This window comes from Littorina saxatilis, linkage group LG11 (assembly GCF_037325665.1).
Source record: "Littorina saxatilis isolate snail1 linkage group LG11, US_GU_Lsax_2.0, whole genome shotgun sequence".
Taxonomy (NCBI): domain Eukaryota; kingdom Metazoa; phylum Mollusca; class Gastropoda; order Littorinimorpha; family Littorinidae; genus Littorina; species Littorina saxatilis.
The window spans coordinates 19,964,390-19,986,085 of NC_090255.1; the positions used below are offsets into that span (position 1 = coordinate 19,964,390).

The 21,696-nt window shown below is 40.6% G+C and overlaps 1 protein-coding gene and 1 long non-coding RNA gene across 3 annotated transcripts in view; one reads left to right on the top strand and one right to left on the bottom strand.

Moving 5' to 3' along the window:
* Positions 1–21,696, top strand: part of LOC138979973 (uncharacterized) — a 326,270-nt gene that overhangs the window by 263,029 nt on the left and 41,545 nt on the right. The gene's annotated exons all lie outside the window — the stretch shown is intronic.
* The window catches only part of LOC138979966 (cullin-associated NEDD8-dissociated protein 1-like), a 47,846-nt gene that overhangs the window by 8,675 nt on the left and 17,475 nt on the right, over positions 1–21,696 (bottom strand). Inside the window, exons 15-28 of one of the 2 annotated variants that reach the window (XM_070352731.1) lie at positions 20,735–20,831; positions 19,839–19,959; positions 18,782–18,913; positions 17,680–17,713; positions 17,195–17,294; positions 15,886–15,971; positions 13,516–13,716; positions 10,377–10,451; positions 8,440–8,535; positions 8,038–8,105; positions 6,650–6,744; positions 1,934–2,037; positions 1,407–1,474; positions 18–207 (exon numbers count right to left, since the gene is read on the bottom strand). In XM_070352731.1, the coding sequence (XP_070208832.1) occupies positions 18–207; positions 1,407–1,474; positions 1,934–2,037; positions 6,650–6,744; positions 8,038–8,105; positions 8,440–8,535; positions 10,377–10,451; positions 13,516–13,716; positions 15,886–15,971; positions 17,195–17,294; positions 17,680–17,713; positions 18,782–18,913; positions 19,839–19,959; positions 20,735–20,831 (1,467 nt within the window). Of the gene's footprint in view, positions 1–17; positions 208–1,406; positions 1,475–1,933; positions 2,038–6,649; positions 6,745–8,037; positions 8,106–8,439; positions 8,554–10,376; positions 10,452–13,515; positions 13,717–15,885; positions 15,972–17,194; positions 17,295–17,679; positions 17,714–18,781; positions 18,914–19,838; positions 19,960–20,734; positions 20,832–21,696 lie in introns of both variants that reach the window. The other variant, XM_070352730.1, reaches the window with a different exon arrangement.

Sequence of the window (21,696 nt, forward strand, 5' to 3'; positions counted from 1 at the left end):
CCTATTAATGCACACACCTGGTCGGAGATGGTGAACTTGACGGCGGTGACGACGGTGGAGCGAGTAAGGGGGGACTGGTCAGCCAGGTGTTGCTGCAGGTTGCCTAGCAACGTGGCGGGGTCAATCAGGGTCAGCTTGCCCAGACACTCGGCCACCACGTTGCGCGTCCCTTCCTCCGGACACTCGCAGTTGTGGAACAGCATCGTCCTGTCATGGTCAGTACAATTCTTACATGCTGCGTTTCTTAGCAGTGTCTCAAGTCATTCAAGCTGTTGTTGTTTTCTTTGTGTACTAATATTTTTCTATACAATGGAACCCCCCTTTTAAGACCTACAAAAAATCGACGAATTCAGTACAATTGTTACATGCTGAGTCTTTGCTAGCAGTGTTCAAAATCATTCAAGCTGTTGCTGTTTTCTTACTGTACTCATATATTTCAATTCACTGGAACTCCCCTTATAAGACATCAAAAAATCAGAGAGAAATTCAGTTCACATCTTACATACTGTGTCCTTGTTAAATGTTAGCAGTGTTTAAAATCATTCAACCTGTTTTTGTTTTCTTACTGAACTGATATGCTTGATTTTCAAACTCTTGCAGAGGGGTGTCCCAGTTTCAGGTGCCATTTTTGAAACAAGTTACGACAATAATCTGCTAATACATAGACTCAAGTATGCTTTCTGACCCTAATCTTACAAATCTTTCTGACCCTAATCTTACAAATCTTTCTGACCCTAATCTTACTCATCTTTCTGACCCTAATCTTACAAATCTTTCTGACCCTAATCTTACTCATCTTTCTGACCCTAATCTTACAAATCTTTCTGACCCTAATCTTACAAATCTTTCTGACCCTAATCTTACAAATCTTTCTGACCCTAATCTTACAAATCTTTCTGACCCTAATCTTACAAATCTTTCTGACCCTAATCTTACAAATCTTTCTGACCCTAATCTTACTAATCTTTCTGACCCTAATCTTACAAATCTTTCTGACCCTAATCTTACTAATCTTTCTGACCCTAATCTTGCAAATCTTTCTGACCCCAAATCTTGATTCCTTACTTTTTAACTTCCTGAAGAACTCCAAGAAGGTAGCGACAAGCTGTTGAAATAGTGATTAAGAATGTACCAAACCTGGTCACTGTGGTGTTGTCGTTTGATTCAAATGTCCAAATCTTACAATCTTTTTAATCCGAGATATCTGCTACATAGCATATCATAATCCAAATAACAATGGATTATCACACCATTGCACAAATGCCAGGGACTGAAGCCACCCATCATTTTCCTGGGAGTTTTTAAGTATCAAGGATCTTCACAAGTATTTTCTGATCTGCACCACAAAGTCCTGTCTACACACAGGTTAAAAAGTTGCAATAAGTGTAGTGGAAACATGGACTGACCAGATGGTGTTGATGTAGGACTTGAGGATCTCCACGCCACCCTGAGAGCTCGACTCACAGCTGATGATCTGAAACATCACCAACAACATGCTCAACAACGTACATATGCAACCACTTTTGCTCTGTCTCTCCTCACCCCACCTGAGGTAACGCTGAAAATGGTCATTAAAACAAATTAAGTGAAGATAATCACGTTTAATATAATAATTTAAATAAATGAAGTGAATATATCTTGCTGAAGATGATAATGAAAAGAAATTAAGTGAATACAATCACGTTGAAGACCTAGAAATAAAGTGCACATAATCACGCTGAAGATGCTCATTGAATAATCGGTCTCAAGAAACAATAACTGCAGGATAGAAGACAAAATAAAAGACACAAGCAATGTGTCCACAAAGCAGGGGAAGCAATCCACGCTAGCTCGGGCCAGACTGGGTGGGGCCCCCTGCTCTTTTAACGAGCTAATTCACCTTTTTACCTGAAGTATGGGCTTTTTGATAAAATAAATTAAAACAAATTCATACCTCTTTGAGTGAATGCAGCAGCAGGTACTGTCGCTTGGGCTGGTTTTCAATCTCTTGCAGAACAAAAGGTAAGAACTTGGGCAGGTTGCCCACGCTAACACTACCTGTAACAACAAACTTTATTGTAACAGATAACAGCGTCACACCAGGTACAATAAACGCTGAAACTACCTGTAAAAACAAACAACTTTATTGTAACAGATAACAAGGCGACACCTGGTCAGGCACAATAAACGCTGAAACTACCTGTAAAAACAAACAACTTTATTGTAACAGATAACAAGGCGACACCTGGTCAGGCACAATAAACGCTGAAACTACCTGTAAAAACAAACAACTTTATTGTAACAGATAACAAGGCGACACCTGGCCAGGCACAATAAACGCTGAAACTACCTGTAAAAACAAACAACTTTATTGTAACAGATAACAGGGCGACACCTGGCCAGGCACAATAAACGCTGAAACTACCTGTAAAAACAAACAGAGGGTGACATCTGGTTCAGTTATAATAATTTACCTGCACAATCTTATTTTTGTGTGATTCATTGTATTCTGTCCATAATTAAACATTGGGACACTTTCAGTTTGAACTAAGTAACACAGTAGAAGGAAGGAAGGAAGGATGAAAAAAATTAACCCCTTCACTGCCCACCCCGTACTAGGTGCGTGGTCATTTTCGGTTTGTCGTACGCCCATAACCGTACCTAGTACGTGGGATTTGCATCAGCAACATTTCAGGACATTTCTGAAAACTAAATGGGAGGTAACCACTGTCCAAGTACTTGTAGGGGTTCTAAACACAGTTCTTTTCCATAGACCGTTCGGATAAGTTAGTACCACGTGGTGAAAACTGTGTTAGAAATGTAGAACCGATCTATAGCATTCACAATGGCGGCCGAAAGTCGGACCTCAACTCATAGACCTGTTTTCAAGCGATACAGTGTTCTGGAAGCTCTACAAGAAGTGATTTATGGATTACCACACAGAAGAATACTTTTATGGGCTGTGATGTGAGTACCTGATGTTTGACACCAGTTTTAGCAGTGTTTTGTGTGGTTTTACGTGCTGCAATGTGTGTAAGTCCGGAAACTGTAATTTTTGACAAAAATTGTCATTATATGACTAAGTGCCAAAAGGTGCTCACAGAACAGAAGACGACTTTGTTTTACAATAAAAATGTTTCTAAAAACGTGTGTCTGCTGAAAATTGGTGTGTGTGTGGATGAATGTGCGAAGAGATAGTGGACATAATTTCGTGTGTCTGACTTGAACGGTTTTGAAGTTATCTTTGTTTAAAGTCAAAAATAACGCCAAAACCGGCCATCTGAAAACGGACATCGTGATACCTCGTGTTTTGAATATGCCACAGAAAAATAACAAGAAGCACAAATGAATTGCATTTAGTTTGATTGAATGCCTGAAACATCGCTTTACAGACGAGACCAAACGTCAAATCTAAATCTCGAGAGAATTTTTTTTTTTCGATAACCGAATTTTAAGGTGTTGCACGCAAGATGTGTCGTCATCACGGCATACATTTTTCAATCGCAGATATTTACTAAATTTCTTTTTCAAAAATTCTGGAATTGATGTCGACACGTCAAGCGATAACGGTGTATCAAACTGCTGTCTTTCAAGTAATCCAGCAAAGACTGCAGAACTTTTGAACAGCATTTTTGAAAACGATTTGAAAATTTCGTCATATCTTGCGTGCGACAAAATGTTCGGTAATTAACGGTTATTTTCTTTTAAAAACAAAATTTACATGTACAAAGATCTACTTCATCTACGGAACCACGTGACACATTCTGTGTTCAAAATTTGTGAAGAAATCACGAACCACGAATGCGCTATCAAGTGTTGAAATTATGTCGTCAACATCTTTTCAGATCTTGCGTGCGACACCATCTTGCGTTCAACATAAAATGTCACTACCTTATTGAGTTTAATGGGTAAACCTAACTATTTGTTGTCTTAGTTTAATCTTCTTAATTAAAAGCGTAATAAAACCGAACTTCCAAGATGAATTTTAATTGAGATTAGCGAAAGAGCGGGCACGCAAGTCGACCTTAAAGTAAAAGAATGATAACACGACGTGTTGTCTTGCGTGCAACACATTGTCCAAAAAGGAAAATGTATATTTTTCTCAGACGTTTTTTAAGTTGAAACCTTGAAACTTCACACACATTTGGGGTTTAATCGCCCCCATGCATGGTAAAAGTCTTGTTGACCCTTGTCAGATTTCAAGGTCATGGCTGGGTCACATGTGGTTCAGAAAACGGATGAAACATATTTTTTCAGAGATTTTTGAAGCTAGAACCTTCAAACTTCAAACAACGCTTTTGCTTAATGATTGTTCAACATGGAGAATTCAAGGTTGATCCTTGAGAAATGTGAAGGTCATAGCAGGGTCTCGTGTGGGTAAAAATGAGATTGTTCGGACACTGCATGTAGCATGGAACGACAAAACATAAGTCATGTCATATTTCAGATATCAGTACATTTACAAATGGACAACACCAGCAAACATGAACCAAGTCTGGTCGACCTTAGTCAAATGTCAAGGTCAAAGTGGCGTTATGGTTTGGGTAAAAAAAAAAAGGAAATTGTATTGAACTTCAATTTATATAAAACCAAAGTCTGGTTGATCTGTTTTAAGATTTAAGGTCAAATCTGTTATTTAAGGTCAAATCAAATTGAAATTTGTTGATGCTTAAATCTTTGAAACTTCCAACAGGTTAGAGGTTTGACAACTTCTGGACTTTGAAATCTGGTATGGTTGATCCTGGTAATATTAATTGGTCAAAACATCAAAATCAACAATTATAAAATAAGCACTTTCACCAATGTCAAGTGAGCAATAGCAGCAAACGTGAGTCTTATAAAGATTATCACTTTTTGTGTGACCTCAACTTGACCCCTCTGAATGCTCTCAATCATGGAAATTGACCACACTTTGATTATAACCAAACAACATCAAAACTTTGGAATGTGTGAAGTTTCAAAGGTGTTGCTTAAAAGGCGTTCATGAAAATGACAATTGTATGTGTCTGACTTCAATGCGACCCCGCTGCGACCTTGACGTTTGATTTTATCAACCAGACTTTCATCATGTGTGAATGACTTCAAACACTATAAAACTAGTTGAAGAAATTGACAATTTTTCAAAGTTTAAGCCAGATGGCACTGCTGTGACCTTGAAATTTGACAAACATTAACCAGGCGGTCACCTTTTTTTAGAAAATATCCTTAAAGGATCTTTAACCTTACTGTGACCTTGGAATTTGATGAGGTTTAATTTAACTTGCGTAGTGTGCCAAGTTTCAAGGCCCTAGCTTCAAAAACATATGAGAAAACCTCATTGAAAAATGTATATGTTTGACCTCAACGCGACCCTGCTGTGACCTTGACTTTTTCAACCAGACTTTAATCGAGTGTGAACATTATACACTAGAACTGTGTGTATTTTCAAAGCTCGTGCTATAAACGCGCTGAATAAATTGAAAATATTCCACATTTGGACCAGATGTGACCCCGCTGTGACCTTGAACTTTGACAAAGATTAACCAGCAGGTCACTTTTAATGAGGTTTTATAAAAATGCTGAAAGTATGTGAAGTATGTAAAGTCTAACTGATCTAGTATTAAAACATGTAAGACGTGACAACGACAATTTTCCAGTTTGCAAAGGAAATTTAACCTCGCTGTGACCTTGAAATTCAATGTTGTTTAATGTGATGTGCACCATACCTGGAGGTCATTATACTTTGGTTGTGTGCCAAGTTTCAAAGCCCTAGCTTTAAAAACGTGCGAGATAACCTTAATGCTATGACTCAGTGCCGTTTTGAATGATATAACGAACAAAATTATCGTTATTTGTAAAATCATTTGGGTAAATTTATCTTTTCTTTTCGTAATTGGGTTCCAGTATCTGTTGTCTTAACAAAAATCACAATATCAGTCGTGTTTGTCAACTTTTATTTTTTAGCCCCTTTGTCCGCTTTTCGTGCGCACCTTTTGGCACTTAGTCATATCAATTTTTAGTATAACAATCACAAACAAAGTCCAATGATCATGTCATCCTATAATAGCCAAGGGTATAAGCAAAACACATGCCAAAGATCTGAGAGATATCTCAATAAATGATCGAGCAGTGAACAGATTAGTGAACCTACCGAAGAAAGCGAAATTTTGCCCTGGCACACAGCGATACCAAAATGCTGTTATACTGTGGCAGTGAAGGGGTTAAGATTGGCAAAGAAGGATGACAGCAATCAAGGAAGTGGTAGTGGGGGTATAGAGGTAAGAGGCACTGGCACACAGAAAGACAGACCAGCTGTTCAGAAAGAGAAAGCAAGCAAGTGAGAAAGAGAAAAAAAGAAAAGCAAGATTGAAGAACAAACACAATGACAAAATAAGTCAAAAGAAAGATACAAGCAATGAGAGCGTGAGAGAGAGAGAGAGAGAGAGAGAGAGAGAGAGAGAGAGAGAGAGAGAGAGAGAGAGAGAGAGAGAGAGAGAGAGAGAGAGAGAGAGAGAGAGAGAGAGAGAGAGAGAGAGAGAGAGAGAGAGAGAGAGAGAGAGAGAGAGAGAGAGAGAGAGAGAGAGAGAGAGAGAGCGAGCGAGAGAGACAGAGAAAAAGACACGCACACTACACTCCCCACGGTCTGTCTCCCTCCCTCTCTCACATACACACACAAAAGCATGCAACTGACCTAAAGCGTAAGAGGCAGCAGTTTTGACCTCCTCACTGGGAGAGGCAAAGGAATCCATGATCACAGTCTGTATCTCTCCATACCCACTCAAGTCTCTGCAAACATGAAGGGAAAACAATTACAGTTCTGTACACGAACATTACAAACACACAATACATCTTTCTCAAGTGTGTAAAATCACAGTTTACAGTTGTCAATGTCTGTTTATATCTGTGTATAAATTTAACACTAATGCGCTACTTTGATATATTTGTTTCTGCTTTTATTGAAGAAAAATTCACAGGCACACACAAGAACTTCATGAAAAATAAATAAAAACTTCATATCTTAATATCTTTCAATAAGTCAATAGTCTATAGAAGAGAACAAACATGCTTCTGGTGAGCTTAACAAATCCGCTCCATACACTCTCACTGTCAAAATAAAACAAGAAGGGCAAAGCCCATACGACTCACATGCTTTACACATTTTTCCTACCAAAATACATGTGACCTTGACCCAAGGTCAAGGTCATCCAAGGTCATGCAACACAAAGCTGTTAATTCAAGAAATAGGAAGTACAATGGTGCTTATTGGCTCTTTCTACCATGAGATATGGTCACTTTTAGTGGTTCACTACCTTATTTTGGTCACATTTCATAAGGGTCAAAGTGACCTTGACCTTGATCATATGTGACCAAATGTGTCTCATGATGAAAGCATAACATGTGCCCCACATAATTTTTAAGTTTGAAACAGTTATCTTCCATAGTTCAGGGTCAAGGTCACTTCAAAATATGTATACAATCCAACTTTGAAGAGCTCCTGTGACCTTGACCTTGAAGCAAGGTAAACCAAACTGGTATCAAAAGATGGGGCTTACTTTGCCCTATATATCATATATAGGTGAGGTATTGAATCTCAAAAACTTCAGAGAAAATGGGAAAAATGGGAAAAATAGCTGTTTTTTAGGCAACATTTATGGCCCCTGCGACCTTGACCTTGAAGCAAGGTCAAGATGCTATGTATGTTTTTTGGGGCCTTGTCATCATACACCATCTTGCCAAATTTGGTACTGATAGACTGAATAGTGTCCAAGAAATATCCAACGTTAAAGTTTTCCGGACGTCCGGACGGACGACTCGGGTGAGTACATAGACTCACTTTTGCTTCGCATGTGAGTCAAAAACCAAGAATTGTAGGTTATTTTCTGTTGTTATTTTTTCCTGAATTTTAAAACATTTAGTCTTATCTGTTTTTTGAATTTGTTCTCACTGTCAAAGGCAAACAAACCAACAAACACACAAAGAATCACACCAAATCAACAAATGTACAATGCCCAACAGAAGGGGAAACAACAAAATAATTTACATCAAAAGTGATTGTGAAATGTATGTGCAAACACTTACATGTGTCTGCCTATCTCTCCCAGAGCCAGCAGAGCAAAGAGCGTAATAGATTCTGTGGACTTAGCATTCTGAAACAGCAAGCAGTAGTTGTAAGTTCTATGGGTGTGCTACCTGGGACCAACTAGCTAAGGTTTATCAAAAATAAAGTAAAAGCGAATCAAAATAACTTCATCCCCATAAAGCTGCGTATGGCTGCCTAAATGGCGGGGAAAAACAGTCATACATGTAAAAGCCGTGGAAGTTTCAGCCCATGGACGAAGAAGAAGAAAAATAATTTCAGAATCAGTTTACCCTCTGGTATCCTCAACTCCCATCTGCATTATTCATAAGTTCTATGACTGCTATTTCCCCATGAGACCAGCAATTTATCAATGAACAACAACTTTGTAACACACCACTGACCTTGATATCGTTGACAAACTGCGTGACGACCTTGCCGGCTTCCCCGGGGCTCATGACTGTTAAGGCTGCCACGCATTTAGCGATGGAGTGGAAGGCCTGGTATTTAACATACCACTGTCAGAACAGCTTCAGTCACATCAATGCCAACACCCTCTTACACACATACATCATATAGATATATACAGAGAGAGAGAGAGAGAGAGAGAGAGAGAGAGAGAGAGAGAGAGAGAGAGAGAGAGAGAGAGAGAGAGAGAGAGAGAGAGAGAGAGAGAGAGAGAGAGAGAGAGAGAGAGAGAGAGGGGGGGGGGGGAGGCCTGGTATTTAACATACCACTGTCAGAACAGCTTCAGTCACACCAATGCCAACACTCTCTTACACACATACATCATATATATATACAGAGAGAGAGAGAGAGAGAGAGAGAGAGAGAGAGAGAGAGAGAGAGAGAGAGAGAGAGAGAGAGAGAGAGAGAGGGGGGGGGGGGAGGGGGGAGGCCTGGTATTTAACATACCACTGTCAGAACAGCTTCAGTCACATCAATTCCAACACCCTCTTACACACATACATCATATAGATATACAGAGAGAGAGAGAGAGAGAGAGAGAGAGAGAGAGAGAGAGAGAGAGAGAGAGAGAGAGAGAGAGAGAGAGAGAGAGAGAGAGAGAGAGAGAGAGGGGGGGGGGGGGGGGGGGGAGGCCTGGTATTTAACATACCACTGTCAGAACAGCTTCAGTCACACCAATGCCAACACTCTCTTACACACATGCATCATATATCAATAGAGACAGGCCCAGTTTTTCACAAAGTATATATCACAGGAAAATGTGAAACACACAGATGGATACTACATGTACGGTCAAAAACACACATACGCACACACATGAACACACGCACACACACACACACATACGCACCCCCACACACACACACACACATACACACACACACACACATACACATAAACACAAGAACAAGCTTTTATTTCTGTGATCACACGCTTATTCTAGCTCATGGTCATTAAAATATTTGTTAAAAAAAAAACAAGAAGAGCAAACGCTCGATCGAGTCACTTTCGCAGTTCTGAATATTATATGAGGCATCAGATGGACAGGAAGAAATTGCTATACACAACACAATGAGTCACGTTCACATAAAATTTGAGCCCGGTCACTTTTATAGTTTCCGAGAAAAGCCCAACGTTAAGTTGTGTGTTGCCGAACAGAAAAGGCTAGTTATCTCCCTTGTTTTTCTGATAACGTTCGTAAAAGGCTACAGATGTAAATACTTTGATGTAAAGAATAATCCTACAAAGTTTCAATCACATCCGATGAACTTTGTCAAAGATATAAAATGTCTAATTTTTCCTTTGATGCTGACCTGTGACCTTGAAAAAGGTCAAAGGTCAACGAAACCATCGTTAAAGTGTAGAGGTCATTGGAGGTCACGACTAAACAAAATATGAGCCCGATCGCTTTGATAGTTTCCGAGAAAAGTTTGTCAAAGATATAAAATGTCTAATTTTTCCTTTGACGCTGACCTGTGACCTTGAAAAAGGTCAAAGGTCAACGAAACCATCGTTAAAGTGTAGAGGTCATTGGAGGTCACGACTAAACAAAATATGAGCCCGATCGCTTTGATAGTTTCCGAGAAAAGTCCAACGTTAAGGTGGTGTCTACGGACGGCCGGCCGGCCGGCCAGCCGGACAGACTAACACTGACCGATTACATAGAGTCACTTTTTCTCAAGTGACTCAAAAAATGGACCGATGGGATGATAGTTGGACAAGAGAGTTAAGGCAGAGAGAGACAATATATCAAAGACGCAAACCTAAACCTCTATTGGACCAGAGAAGGCCTAGAAAAGCCAGGTACCCCCAGCAAGACAAGTCATAACAGTTAGGAATAGGACCAAAAAAGGCACACAAAACAACAACTCACTTGTCTGTGTATGGAGGGGGAGGTGACAGTCATTGCCGGGGCTGATGAAGGATTGTAGATGGGTGTTATCAACATCTGAAACAAACACCATTACAATACACTCACATTGTGTCCAATGGGCGGTTCTGGTGAGGTTATGCCCCCTCTTTCTTTCGGCTGGTAACTGGCGCCACCTCGCGGCAAGATCACAAGAGACAGGAAAAAAAACTTGCATTGGTCCCAAATAGCATAACGGTTTGGTAACAGTTCGTGTGTAAGTCGTGCATTTTATACGGTAAACAGACAATGGTCGGTTCTGCCTCTTCTTTCTTTCGGCTGGTAACTGGCGCCACCTCGCGGCAAGATCACAGGAGTTGTCTTGTGTTATCACCCCAGAAGCGCTCATTGAAACACATGGGACACCTCTCCATCTACAGAAAACCCTTACCATAAGTATAACAACACTTTTCTGAAATTTAGAGACTTGTCAATCAGGTCTTCTTTTTTCTAACCGCATCTCACGCACTGAAGCCCGAGTAGTTAATTCACGAAATGAACCCTTTTGAAGACTCAGATGAGAACAATTCTTGCCGAGTGTAATTTTACTTGTGATTTAAAACAAGTCATGTTAGTCATGGAAGCATGGATGTATAAAAACTAAGACTTAGTATGAGGGTGTGGGGTGAGGAGATAGGTCAATCAGTAGTGGCGATGGCTTTGAAACCAGTTGTCGCTCTCGGCGTGGGTTCAACCCCCACGTTTGGCAAGGAAGTTATTTCCCAGAGTCAATTTTATGCAGACTCTCCTCTGTGTCGGAACGCTCCTGTATGCACGCATACGTACGAAAAGATCCCAAAGTCACAGCGAAAGTCTCATGCCTTGGAAAACACAAATACACGCATGCAGGAAAAAGAAAACAAGAAGAGCAAACGCTCGATCGAGTCACTTTCGCAGTTCTGAATATTATATGAGGCATCAGATGGACAGGAAGAAATTGCTATTCACAACACAATGAGTCACGTTCACATAAAATTTGAGCCCGGTCACTTTTATAGTTTCCGAGAAAAGCCCAACGTTAAGTTGTGTGTTGCCGAACAGAAAAGGCTAGTTATCTCCCTTGTTTTTCTGATAACGTTCGTAAAAGGCTACAGATGTAAATACTTTGATGTAAAGAATAATCCTACAAAGTTTCAATCACATCCGATGAACTTTGTCAAAGATATAAAATGTCTAATTTTTCCTTTGACGCTGACCTGTGACCTTGAAAAAGGTCAAAGGTCAATGAAACCATCGTTAAAGTGTAGAGGTCATTGGAGGTCACGACTAAACAAAATATGAGCCCGATCGCTTTGATAGTTTCCGAGAAAAGATATAAAATGTCTAATTTTTCCTTTGACGCTGACCTGTGACCTTGAAAAAGGTCAAAGGTCAACGAAACCATCGTTAAAGTGTAGAGGTCATTGGAGGTCACGACTAAACAAAATATGAGCCCGATCGCTTTGATACTTTCCGAGAAAAGTCCAACGTTAAGGTGGTGTCTACGGCCGTCCGGCCGGACAGACTAACACTGACCGATTACATAGATTCACTTTTTCTCAAGTGACTCAAAAATGGGTGATGCAATCCTATCGCTGCATGCTATTCCCAGGGATACTTGGCGTTAACCAGCAATTACCGGTGTTTTACCGGTTGAAACGAGAAATAACCGGAACAAAATTGGCTGCCGGTATGACCTACCGGTTGATTTTTAGAACTACCGGGTGTTTTTTGCCAGTAAAACAAAAAAACAGTACTCTGAGTTGGACTCTTAATTACTGGTTCCAATGACCAGCCTACCGTTTTTTTCTGGACTGTTTGCATTATAAAAGTTTGCGTACCAGTTTGAAAAAATACTAGCGCAATCACTGGGATAGCAGCCCGAATTTGCTTGAGGGAAACTCCCCAAGGACAACAAGATACAGTAGAACTCCCCCCTTAGCGACCCCCCTGTTTACGACCACCCCCTTTTTACGACCGATTTTGCTACCACGGATGCATTCTACTATATAATGAACCCCCAGTGAACGACTCACCCCAAAACGCGACTTACGACCGAGCTTTTGGGGATGAATTACGACTTTCGCGCATTTGTAGTCGAGCAGACGAAAACAATACAATGGCGGCTCTTGCTCCTCAAACTATCGCGAGACGAAAAAAAAACTAAATCTCGCGCACGATAGAATCCGCGGCGACTTCCTTAGGAGTCGGGAAGACGCAAATCCTGTGTATCGTCAAGGATAATGACACAAAACGCGACTTACGACCGAGCTTTTTGGGATAATTTACGACTTTTGCGCATATTTCGAGCAGACAAAAACACAACATGGCGGCTCTCGCTCCTCCAACTATCGCGAGAAGAAATAAAAACGAAATCTCGCGCGCGCGAGATCCTGATACATCTGGGTTTTTTCTGCACGCTATCTTGTCACGACGACTGTCTTGTTGACAAACGAAGGAAAGAAAAAGAAAAGCGCCGACTCTTGAGTAGAGAGCTAATAAAGTAATCGCTAATCGAGCGAAATGGCAATCCGCTGCGACTTCCTTGGGAGTCGGGAATACGAAAATCCTGTGTGTCGTCAAGGATAATGACTCGGTGTTATCTAGATGGTGAGAAGGATAGCGAAGCGAAAGTACGCAAAGAGAGGAGCCTGTACGAAGACCTCAACGATCGTGGTCAAGTTTAGCGATGCAAGGCGACGAATCATTCATATGAGCGGAAAGATGATTCGGGAGAAAAGTCGTTATGCTTTCTATCGAGTTAGGACATTCGGATTTTACTGGTTGCGCCACAATGTTAAATGTGCTTCACTCAGCAGGGAGCGAGCATTACGCCATGAGTAAATTTTCTTTGAAATTTGAGTTCAAGTTGTTCTGCTGTAATGTGTTTGGGTGTGTGTGTGTGTGTTTTGATATGACAGTAAACGGCAACTGTGTGTTTGTGTGTAAACATGACAGTACATACACTGCAACCAAATTCATGACCGCCCGGCCAAAAACTCAAACCCCCCTTTTAAGACCGCCCCTTTTTACGACCTAATTTTCAAGGTTTTTCCAAAGTGGTAAACAGGGGGTTCTGCTGTACAGCAAACACCAACAAATTGAGGTGGTAGTCAACACTCACGGTGATGAGGTCCCTGAAGCCGAGTTTGGGCAGCCCCAGCCCCACCACGGATTGCAGCAAGTCCAGCAAGGCCTGCAGCGCTCCGCCTTGCAGCAACGGCGACTGCACCAGCAGCAGGATCTGCGGCAGGATCTCAGTGGAGATGGTGGACATGTTGGCTGTGGGGATGTTGCTCAGCGACGTCAGCAGGTTCAACGTCAACTGTGGGACAACAAGGGCAAGTGTGAAAAGCGGCAGTGTACAATCATCATTTCAACCACTGATTTGACTATGGTTCTCAGATCCAACAAGAAGAGCAAACGCTCGATCGAGTCACTTTCGCAGTTCTGAATATTATATGAGGCATCAGATGGACAGGAAGAAATTGCTATTCACAACACAATGAGTCACGTTCACATAAAATTTGAGCCCGGTCACTTTTATAGTTTCCGAGAAAAGCCCAACGTTAAGTTGTGTGTTGCCGAACAGAAAAGGCTAGTTATCTCCCTTGTTTTTCTGATAACGTTCGTAAAAGGCTACAGATGTAAATACTTTGATGTAAAGAATAATCCTACAAAGTTTCAATCACATCCGATGAACTTTGTCAAAGATATAAAATGTCTTAATTTTTCCTTTGACGCTGACCTGTGACCTTGAAAAAGGTCAAAGGTCAACGAAACCATCGTTAAAGTGTAGAGGTCATTGGAGGTCACGACTAAACAAAATATGAGCCCGATCGCTTTGATAGTTTCCGAGAAAAGATATAAAATGTCTAATTTTTCCTTTGACGCTGACCTGTGACCTTGAAAAAGGTCAAAGGTCAACGAAACCATCGTTAAAGTGTAGAGGTCATTGGAGGTCACGACTAAACAAAATATGAGCCCGATCGCTTTGATAGTTTCCGAGAAAAGTCCAACGTTAAGGTGGTGTCTACGGACGGCCGGCCGGCCGGACAGACTAACACTGACCGATTACATAGAGTCACTTTTTCTCAAGTGACTCAAAAACAGATGGACTATTAACGTTCCAAAATTCAGAATAAAAGAACAAGAATGGTGGGTTATTGGAATGTTTAATTATTGACAAAAAACGTTACATTAACATAAATGTAACCTTTTGTTTTGTCAATAATTAAATGTGCCAATAATCAACAATTCATCTTTTTTACATTTAGTCAAGTTATGACTAAATGTTTTAACATAGAGGGTGAAAAAAACAAAACAAAACAAAAACAACAGAGGGGGGGAATTGAGACGAGGGTCGTGGTGTATGTGTGTGTGTGTGTGTCTGTGCGTATGTGTGTGTGTATAGAGCGATTCAGAGTAAACTACTGGACCGATCTTTATGAAATTTTACATGAGAGTTCCTGGGTATGATATCCCCAGACGTTTTTTTTCATTTTTTCGATAAATGTCTTTGATGACGTCATATCCGGCTTTTTGTAAAAGTTGAGGCGGCACTGTCACACCTTCATTTTTCAATCAAATTGATTGAAATTTTGGCCAAGCAATCTTCGACGAAGGCCGGACTTCGGTATTGCATTTCAGCATGGAGACTTAAAAATTAATTAATGACTTTGGTCATTAAAAATCTGAAAATTGTAATTAAAATTATTTTTTTATAAAACGATCCAAAATTACTTTTATTTTATTCTTCATCATGTTCTGATTCCAAAAACATATAAATATGTTATATTCGGATTAAAAACAAGCTCTGAAAATTAAAAATATAAAAATTATGATTAAAATTAAATTTCCGATATCGTTTTAAAAACAATTTCATCTTATTCCTTGTTGATTCCTGATTCCAAAAACATATAGATATGATATGTTTTGGATTAAAAACACGCTCAGAAAGTTAAAACGAAGAGAGGTACAGTAAAGCGTGCTATGCAGCACAGCGCAACCGCGCTAAACATGCACAGGCTCGTCACTTTCACTGCCTTTTGCACTAGCGGCGGACTACGGTCATTGTGAAAAAATGCAGTGCGTTCAGTTTCATTCTGTGAGTTCCACAGCTTGACTAAATGTAGTAATTTCGCCTCACGCGACTTGTTGATTCTTGTACTCAAAGACATGCAAGACCATAGTCATAGAAACTAGAAAGTGTGGATCGCAGCAGTGCAAAATCTCTTCAATCACAAATGTTGTCTCTTCAGCTACTGGACAAAGATGTAAAATTAGAAAGTTAAATGAGAAAAACAGCCATTTAAAGTCATTACCAAAACCACTGATTTTTCTCTCTTTTGTACTGCTGCTTCACAATGAACAAATTAAACATGTCCAACTTTTTATCCAAACATGAGTACCATGAGGAGGAATTTCTCTAAGAGAAAGACAAATCTCACGCCTGATCGTGAAGAGCAGACTAAATAGAAGACAGCGTTCACACCTGAGAGACGTGCAGGTCGTTCTCGCTGATGAGCGGCGGCATTTCCTTCATCGTGTCGTTGATCATGCTGGGTGTCAGGCTGGTTCCTGTAAGTACACACAAACAAACTGTTCAGCAAAATTCACAATTTAGTGTAACCCCCAATTTAAGACTTCGTAGATGCCAACCTTTTGAAGTCAAAATTCGGGGCGGGGATGTAGCTCAGTCGGTAGCGCGCTGGATTTGTATCCAGTTGGCCGCTGTCAGCGTGAGTTCGTCCCCACGTTCGGCGAGAAATTTATTTCTCAGAGTCAACTTTGTGTGCAGACTCTCCTCGGTGTCCGAACACCCCCGTGTGTACACGCAAGCACAAGACCAAGTGCGCACGAAAAAGATCCTGTAATCCATGTCAGAGTTCGGTGGGTTATAGAAACACGAAAATACCCAGCATGCTTCCTCCGAAAACGGCGTATGGCTGCCTAAATGGCGGGGTAAAAAACGGTCATACACGTAAAATTCCACTCGTGCAAAAAAACACGAGTGTACGTGGGAGTTTCAGCCCACGAACGCAGAAGAAGAAGAAAAAGAAGTCAAAATCCAGGGGGTCGTCCTTCCTTGTAAGACCTTACTTTTTCACATTCTATCAATCTATGTTTGTTTGTTTGTTTGTTTGTTTGCTTAACGCCCAGCCGACCACGAAGGGCCATATCCGGGCGGTGCTGCTTTGACATATAACGTGCGCCACACACAAGACAGAAGTCGCAGCACAGGCTTCATGTCTCACCCAGTCACAGTATTCTGACACCGGACCAACCAGTCCAAGCACTAACCCCATAATGCCAGACGCCAGGCGGAGCAGCCACTAGATTGCCAATTTTTAAGTCTTAGGTATGACCCGGCCGGGGTTCGAACCCACGACCTCCCGATCACGGGGCGGACGCCTTACCACTAGGCCAACCGTGCCGGTATGATTCTATGTTCATAACCTCTGTAAATTGACCTCCATTTTAAGATTCCCTGTTTTTTTAAGACATGATTTTTTCAGACTTTTATAAGGGTCAAGAAGAGACATCTTGCTTCCCTCTTTGGTTGTCGTATGATTGTAAGTAAGTATGAAAACTTGGATAAGGATACACTACAGTCAGATCCTGTCACAGTTTGTATGCACACCCCCCCCCCCCCCCCCCCCCCCCCCCCCCCCCATAAGAAAAAATATAAATAAATAAATAAAAAGAAACAAGAAATAATTTAGACACCGATACTATCACTTCAGGAAGCAGTGACAACAGATGGCAAGGAAGCATAAAATTTACATGAAAGTCAAACTTACCGTAGTTTTGAACCAGAACATCCAGACACTGTAGGGTTGACAGTTTGAGAGCGCGCTGGTTTTTCCTCAGGAAAGACGCTAGAATTGGAACACCTTCCGTCTGCACACAAAAAGGACATTGTCTTTACTCTCTAAATAAACAACCTTGAAACACCACTCACGATGGAACAAAGTTCTTTATCAAAACTCTCACCCATCACTTACAATTTGGGCATAGTCCTGAATTAACCCTGTGGAAAAGACGACACATTCTGAAAGACGAGCGACCGCTTGTGATTCACTCAGTGGGGACGGTGAACCTCACATGGGGATTATTGCCACAATTTGCTAAACATAAATTTCACATTCTCTTCTGTTACATTTCAATGAAAGCTTCCCAATAGAAATGACTGTTGACATTGACAAAATGTGGCGTCTACTCGAGGTATGATATGTACAGAATTCAACTGTTATTCATTTGCACAGGTAAATAGAATTCATCTCACCAGAATGGGGCGGATGTCCACCTTCAAAGGGGAGCTGTAATCAACACAAAAGCCATCAGAATCAGAAATCAAATATGTCTACTTTTGCATACACGTGTAAATGCATGGGTGGGACTGAAATATGTCATGAATCCTGAACCAAACCACACAACAACAACAAAAACAAAAAACAAAAAGAGAGAGAAAAAAGGCCATAATCGAATCCGGATTTTCGGCATATACCGGAAGAATCCCACCCATGTAAATGAAATACTATTACCCCTAAAACATATGCAGTTTGTTTCTTTATTCCTCTGTATAAATCTGGAAACTGAAAAGTGAAACAATCTTCATTTTAGCTTGCCCTGAGAGAGTAACAGGGTAAACGTTTTCATCTCCGCACATACACAAACACATGCATGTAAGCATTGCCATCGACTCTCTCATTCTCTCTGTCCTCTTACTGCTCAACATTCTCTTCTTCTCTCGCTCTGTTGCACAATTCATCTGCTACCTCAAAAGATTTTTTTCCGTTCACTTCAAATTGACTGAGAAGAGTATCTTAAAATCAAATCAAATCAAACAAATGAACTTTATTATCTAAAATCTGTGGGCGGGGATGTAGCTCAGTCGGTAGCGCGCTGGATTTGTATCCAGTTGGGCGCTGTCAGCGTGAGTTCGACCCCACGTTCGGCGAGAGATTTCTTTCTCAGAGTCAACTTTGTGTGCAGACTCTCCTCGGTGTCCGAACACCCCCCGTGTGTACACGCAAGCACAAGACCAAGTGCGCACGAAAAAGATCCTGTAATCCATGTCAGAGTTCGATGGGTTATAGAAACACGAAAATACCCAGCATGCTTCCTCCGAAAACGGCGTTTGGCTGCCTAAATGGCGGGGTAAAACACAGTCATACACGTAAAATTCCACTCGTGCAAAAAACACGAGTGTACGTGGGAGTTTCAGCCCACGAACCCAGAAGAAGAAGAAGATCTAAAATCTGAGAAATGACATTGGTGGCGCATAAACATAAAGACAAACGGAACACTACAACATTGTTAACATTACTTAATTTGAGGAGAGTATATATTCAAGTTAGCTCTTTTACCTAGAACAGATTTTTTACCTTGCGATCATTGTGAGCGCCTTGACTGTGGTCAGACGAGTGATCTCGTTCTTTAGTCGCTCCAAGAACAGGGGCAGGCACTCTGACAGCTCAGTGGTCAGCGAGTCACCCAGGTTTGTGATTATCTGCCCCCTGAATTAGGAATCACATTTTTTAAAAAGTCTCATAAAAAACAAAGATACCCATAGCAAAGAAACAAGAAACAATGATACTTTCATGTCAAAAATGTGTTAGAGGACTGACTTTGTTTTTTTAATGTGTATTTATTCATATAAATGCGGCGGGTCATACAAACTCCTGTGATGACATTCAATCAAGTAAACACTGAAAAAGAATGGTCAAAGTCTAACTTCAAACTAAAGTGGCAATGACTTAGTCATACAAGGAAGCTTAGAAAGTATTTTCATGTGCTTTCAAATCGTTTGAAGCCACAATTTCTTTCACTTCACTTTGGCAAAACCATTTTCACTTGTCACAGTGTTTTCCGCATGTAACTCTTAGTGCTCTGTACAGGGGAACCCCCATTTTAAGACCCTATATTTAAGACTCCTTCCCTTTCAAGACCTTGGTTTTTCAGACGCTCTCTTCATAACCTCTGTAAATTAACCCCCAATTTAAGTCCCCTCCTTTTTAATTAAGACCCGATTTTCTCAGAGTTTTGGAGGTCTTAAAAACGGAGTTCCACTGTAGCAGCAGGAAAGGGGGGGGGCACGGTTAACTCAGTTTGTAGAGCACTGGACCTAAGGTCGCAGGTTCGACTCCGGGCCGGGACAGACACGGTTTCAACTTTATGTGCAGACCCAGAGAGGGTAGCCATGTCTCACCCCTGTGTCACCACAGTGGCATGTAAAAGACCTCGGTCATTCTGCCATAAGTGCAGATGGCTGATACCACCGAAACACGCATACACTTGTGTATCTCATCAAAAGCGGTGAGGGCGTAAAACTCGAGTTATCATATAACTTATATCTAGTCCTTAAGAGGCGAAATATTTAGCCTGTAGGACATAAAGCATTCTTTATTATTATTAGCAGCAGGAAATACGGTGTGCACTCACATGCAGGAGATGGCTCGTTCCTTCACCTCCTGGTCAATGTCCGCCGCCTTGAGTCGCTTGATGGTACAGCTGTAGAGGTCTTTCACGTACGGCTTGTAGTCAAATTTCGTCTTTGGCACACCTGGGAAAACAACGTTTCAACATAGTTAAGATACCTGCCTTCCTGTGTAGACCGTCAAAATCATAATAGATAATGTCTGATCGTTTGCAACATTAAAGTCTGTTTTTCTCAATTTCTTAAATTTGATTTAAATCTATGCCCTGTTAGTTTAGATATGTGCATTTTTTTGGGATTAATTTTGTTGTTGTAAAATAGGGGGCATTGTAAGAATAATGAACCAAGAGCACTTACTCATGTAACAGGGTAGTTGATAAACATTATTTATTGGGATGAAGTTGTATTGTGTACACTACATTGGGGTGTGCACGTTAAAGATCCCACGATTGACAAAAGGGTCTTTCCTGGCAAAATTGTATAGGCATAGATAAAAATGTCCACCAAAATACCCGTGTGACTTGGAATAATAAGCCGTGAAAAGTCGGATATGCGCCGAAATGGCTGCGATCTGCTGGCCGATGTGAATGCGTGATGTATTGTGTAAAAAAAATTCCATCTCACACGGCATAAATAAATCCCTGCGCCTTGAATATGTGCGCGATATAAATTGCATAAAAATAAAAAATTAAAAAATAAAAATCTTTGCGCTTAGAACTGTACCCACGGAATACGCGCGATATAAGCCTCATATTGATTGATTGATAATGTCTTTGTGGCATAGCATTTGAACTTTCACAAAACCTGTCATTGTATCCTACGTGTTTGATTGTAAAAGAGTTTAAAAGCCCTCAAAATGTCAAAAGTAAACAGCAATCAAACAAATTGTAAGTGTACTCACCAGCTAAGGGCCTGAGAACTTTGACCAGTTGTTGTGTGACCAGCAGAGCTTCTGATGTAATCTTGTAGAATGGGTCCCCCACTGCGCTCACTATGGGCTGAAAGAAAGACACCGCATAACTACAGTGCTACCTGTCAAGAGAGGACACATGTGGAGCTAGAAAAGATGTCAGTTCGCCGAAGGTGTCCTTTTATAAGAGGGATTCTTTAGGTAAACAGACATTGTCATTTAATTAAGCACCTTCCCTTGCTGAAAAAAAAGCTGGCAGTTTGTTTCCTTTTTCTTTATAAGCTATCATTACATTTAGTCAAGTTTTGACTAAATGTTTTAACATAGAGGGGGAATCGAGACGAGGGTCGTGGTGTGTGTGTGTGTGTGTGTGTGTGCGTGTGCGCGTGTGTGTGTCTGTGCGTGTAGAGCGATTCAGAGTAAACTACTGGACCGATCTTTATGAAAATTTTCATGAGAGTTCCTGGGTATGATATCCCCAGACGGTTTTTTTCATTTTTTCGATAAATGTCTTTGATGACGTCATATCCGGCATTTTGTAAAAGTTGAGGCGGCACTGTCACACCCTCATTTTTCAATCAAATTGATTGAAATTTTGGCAAAGCAATCTTCGACGAAGGCCGGACTTTGGTATTGCATTTCAGCTTGAAGGCTTAAAAATTAATTAATGACTTTGGTCATTAAAAATCTGAAAATTGTAATCAAAATTACTTTTTTATAAAACGATCCAAAATTTATCGTTTTCTTCATCATTTTCTGATTCCAAAAACATATAAATATGTTATATTTGGATTAAAAACAAGCTCTGAAAATTAAAAATAGAAAAATTATGATTAAAATTAAATTTCCGAAATCGATTTAAAAACAATTTCATCTTATTCCTTGTCCGTTCTTGATTCCAAAAACATATAGATATGATATGTTTGGATTAAAAACACGTTCAGAGAGTTAAA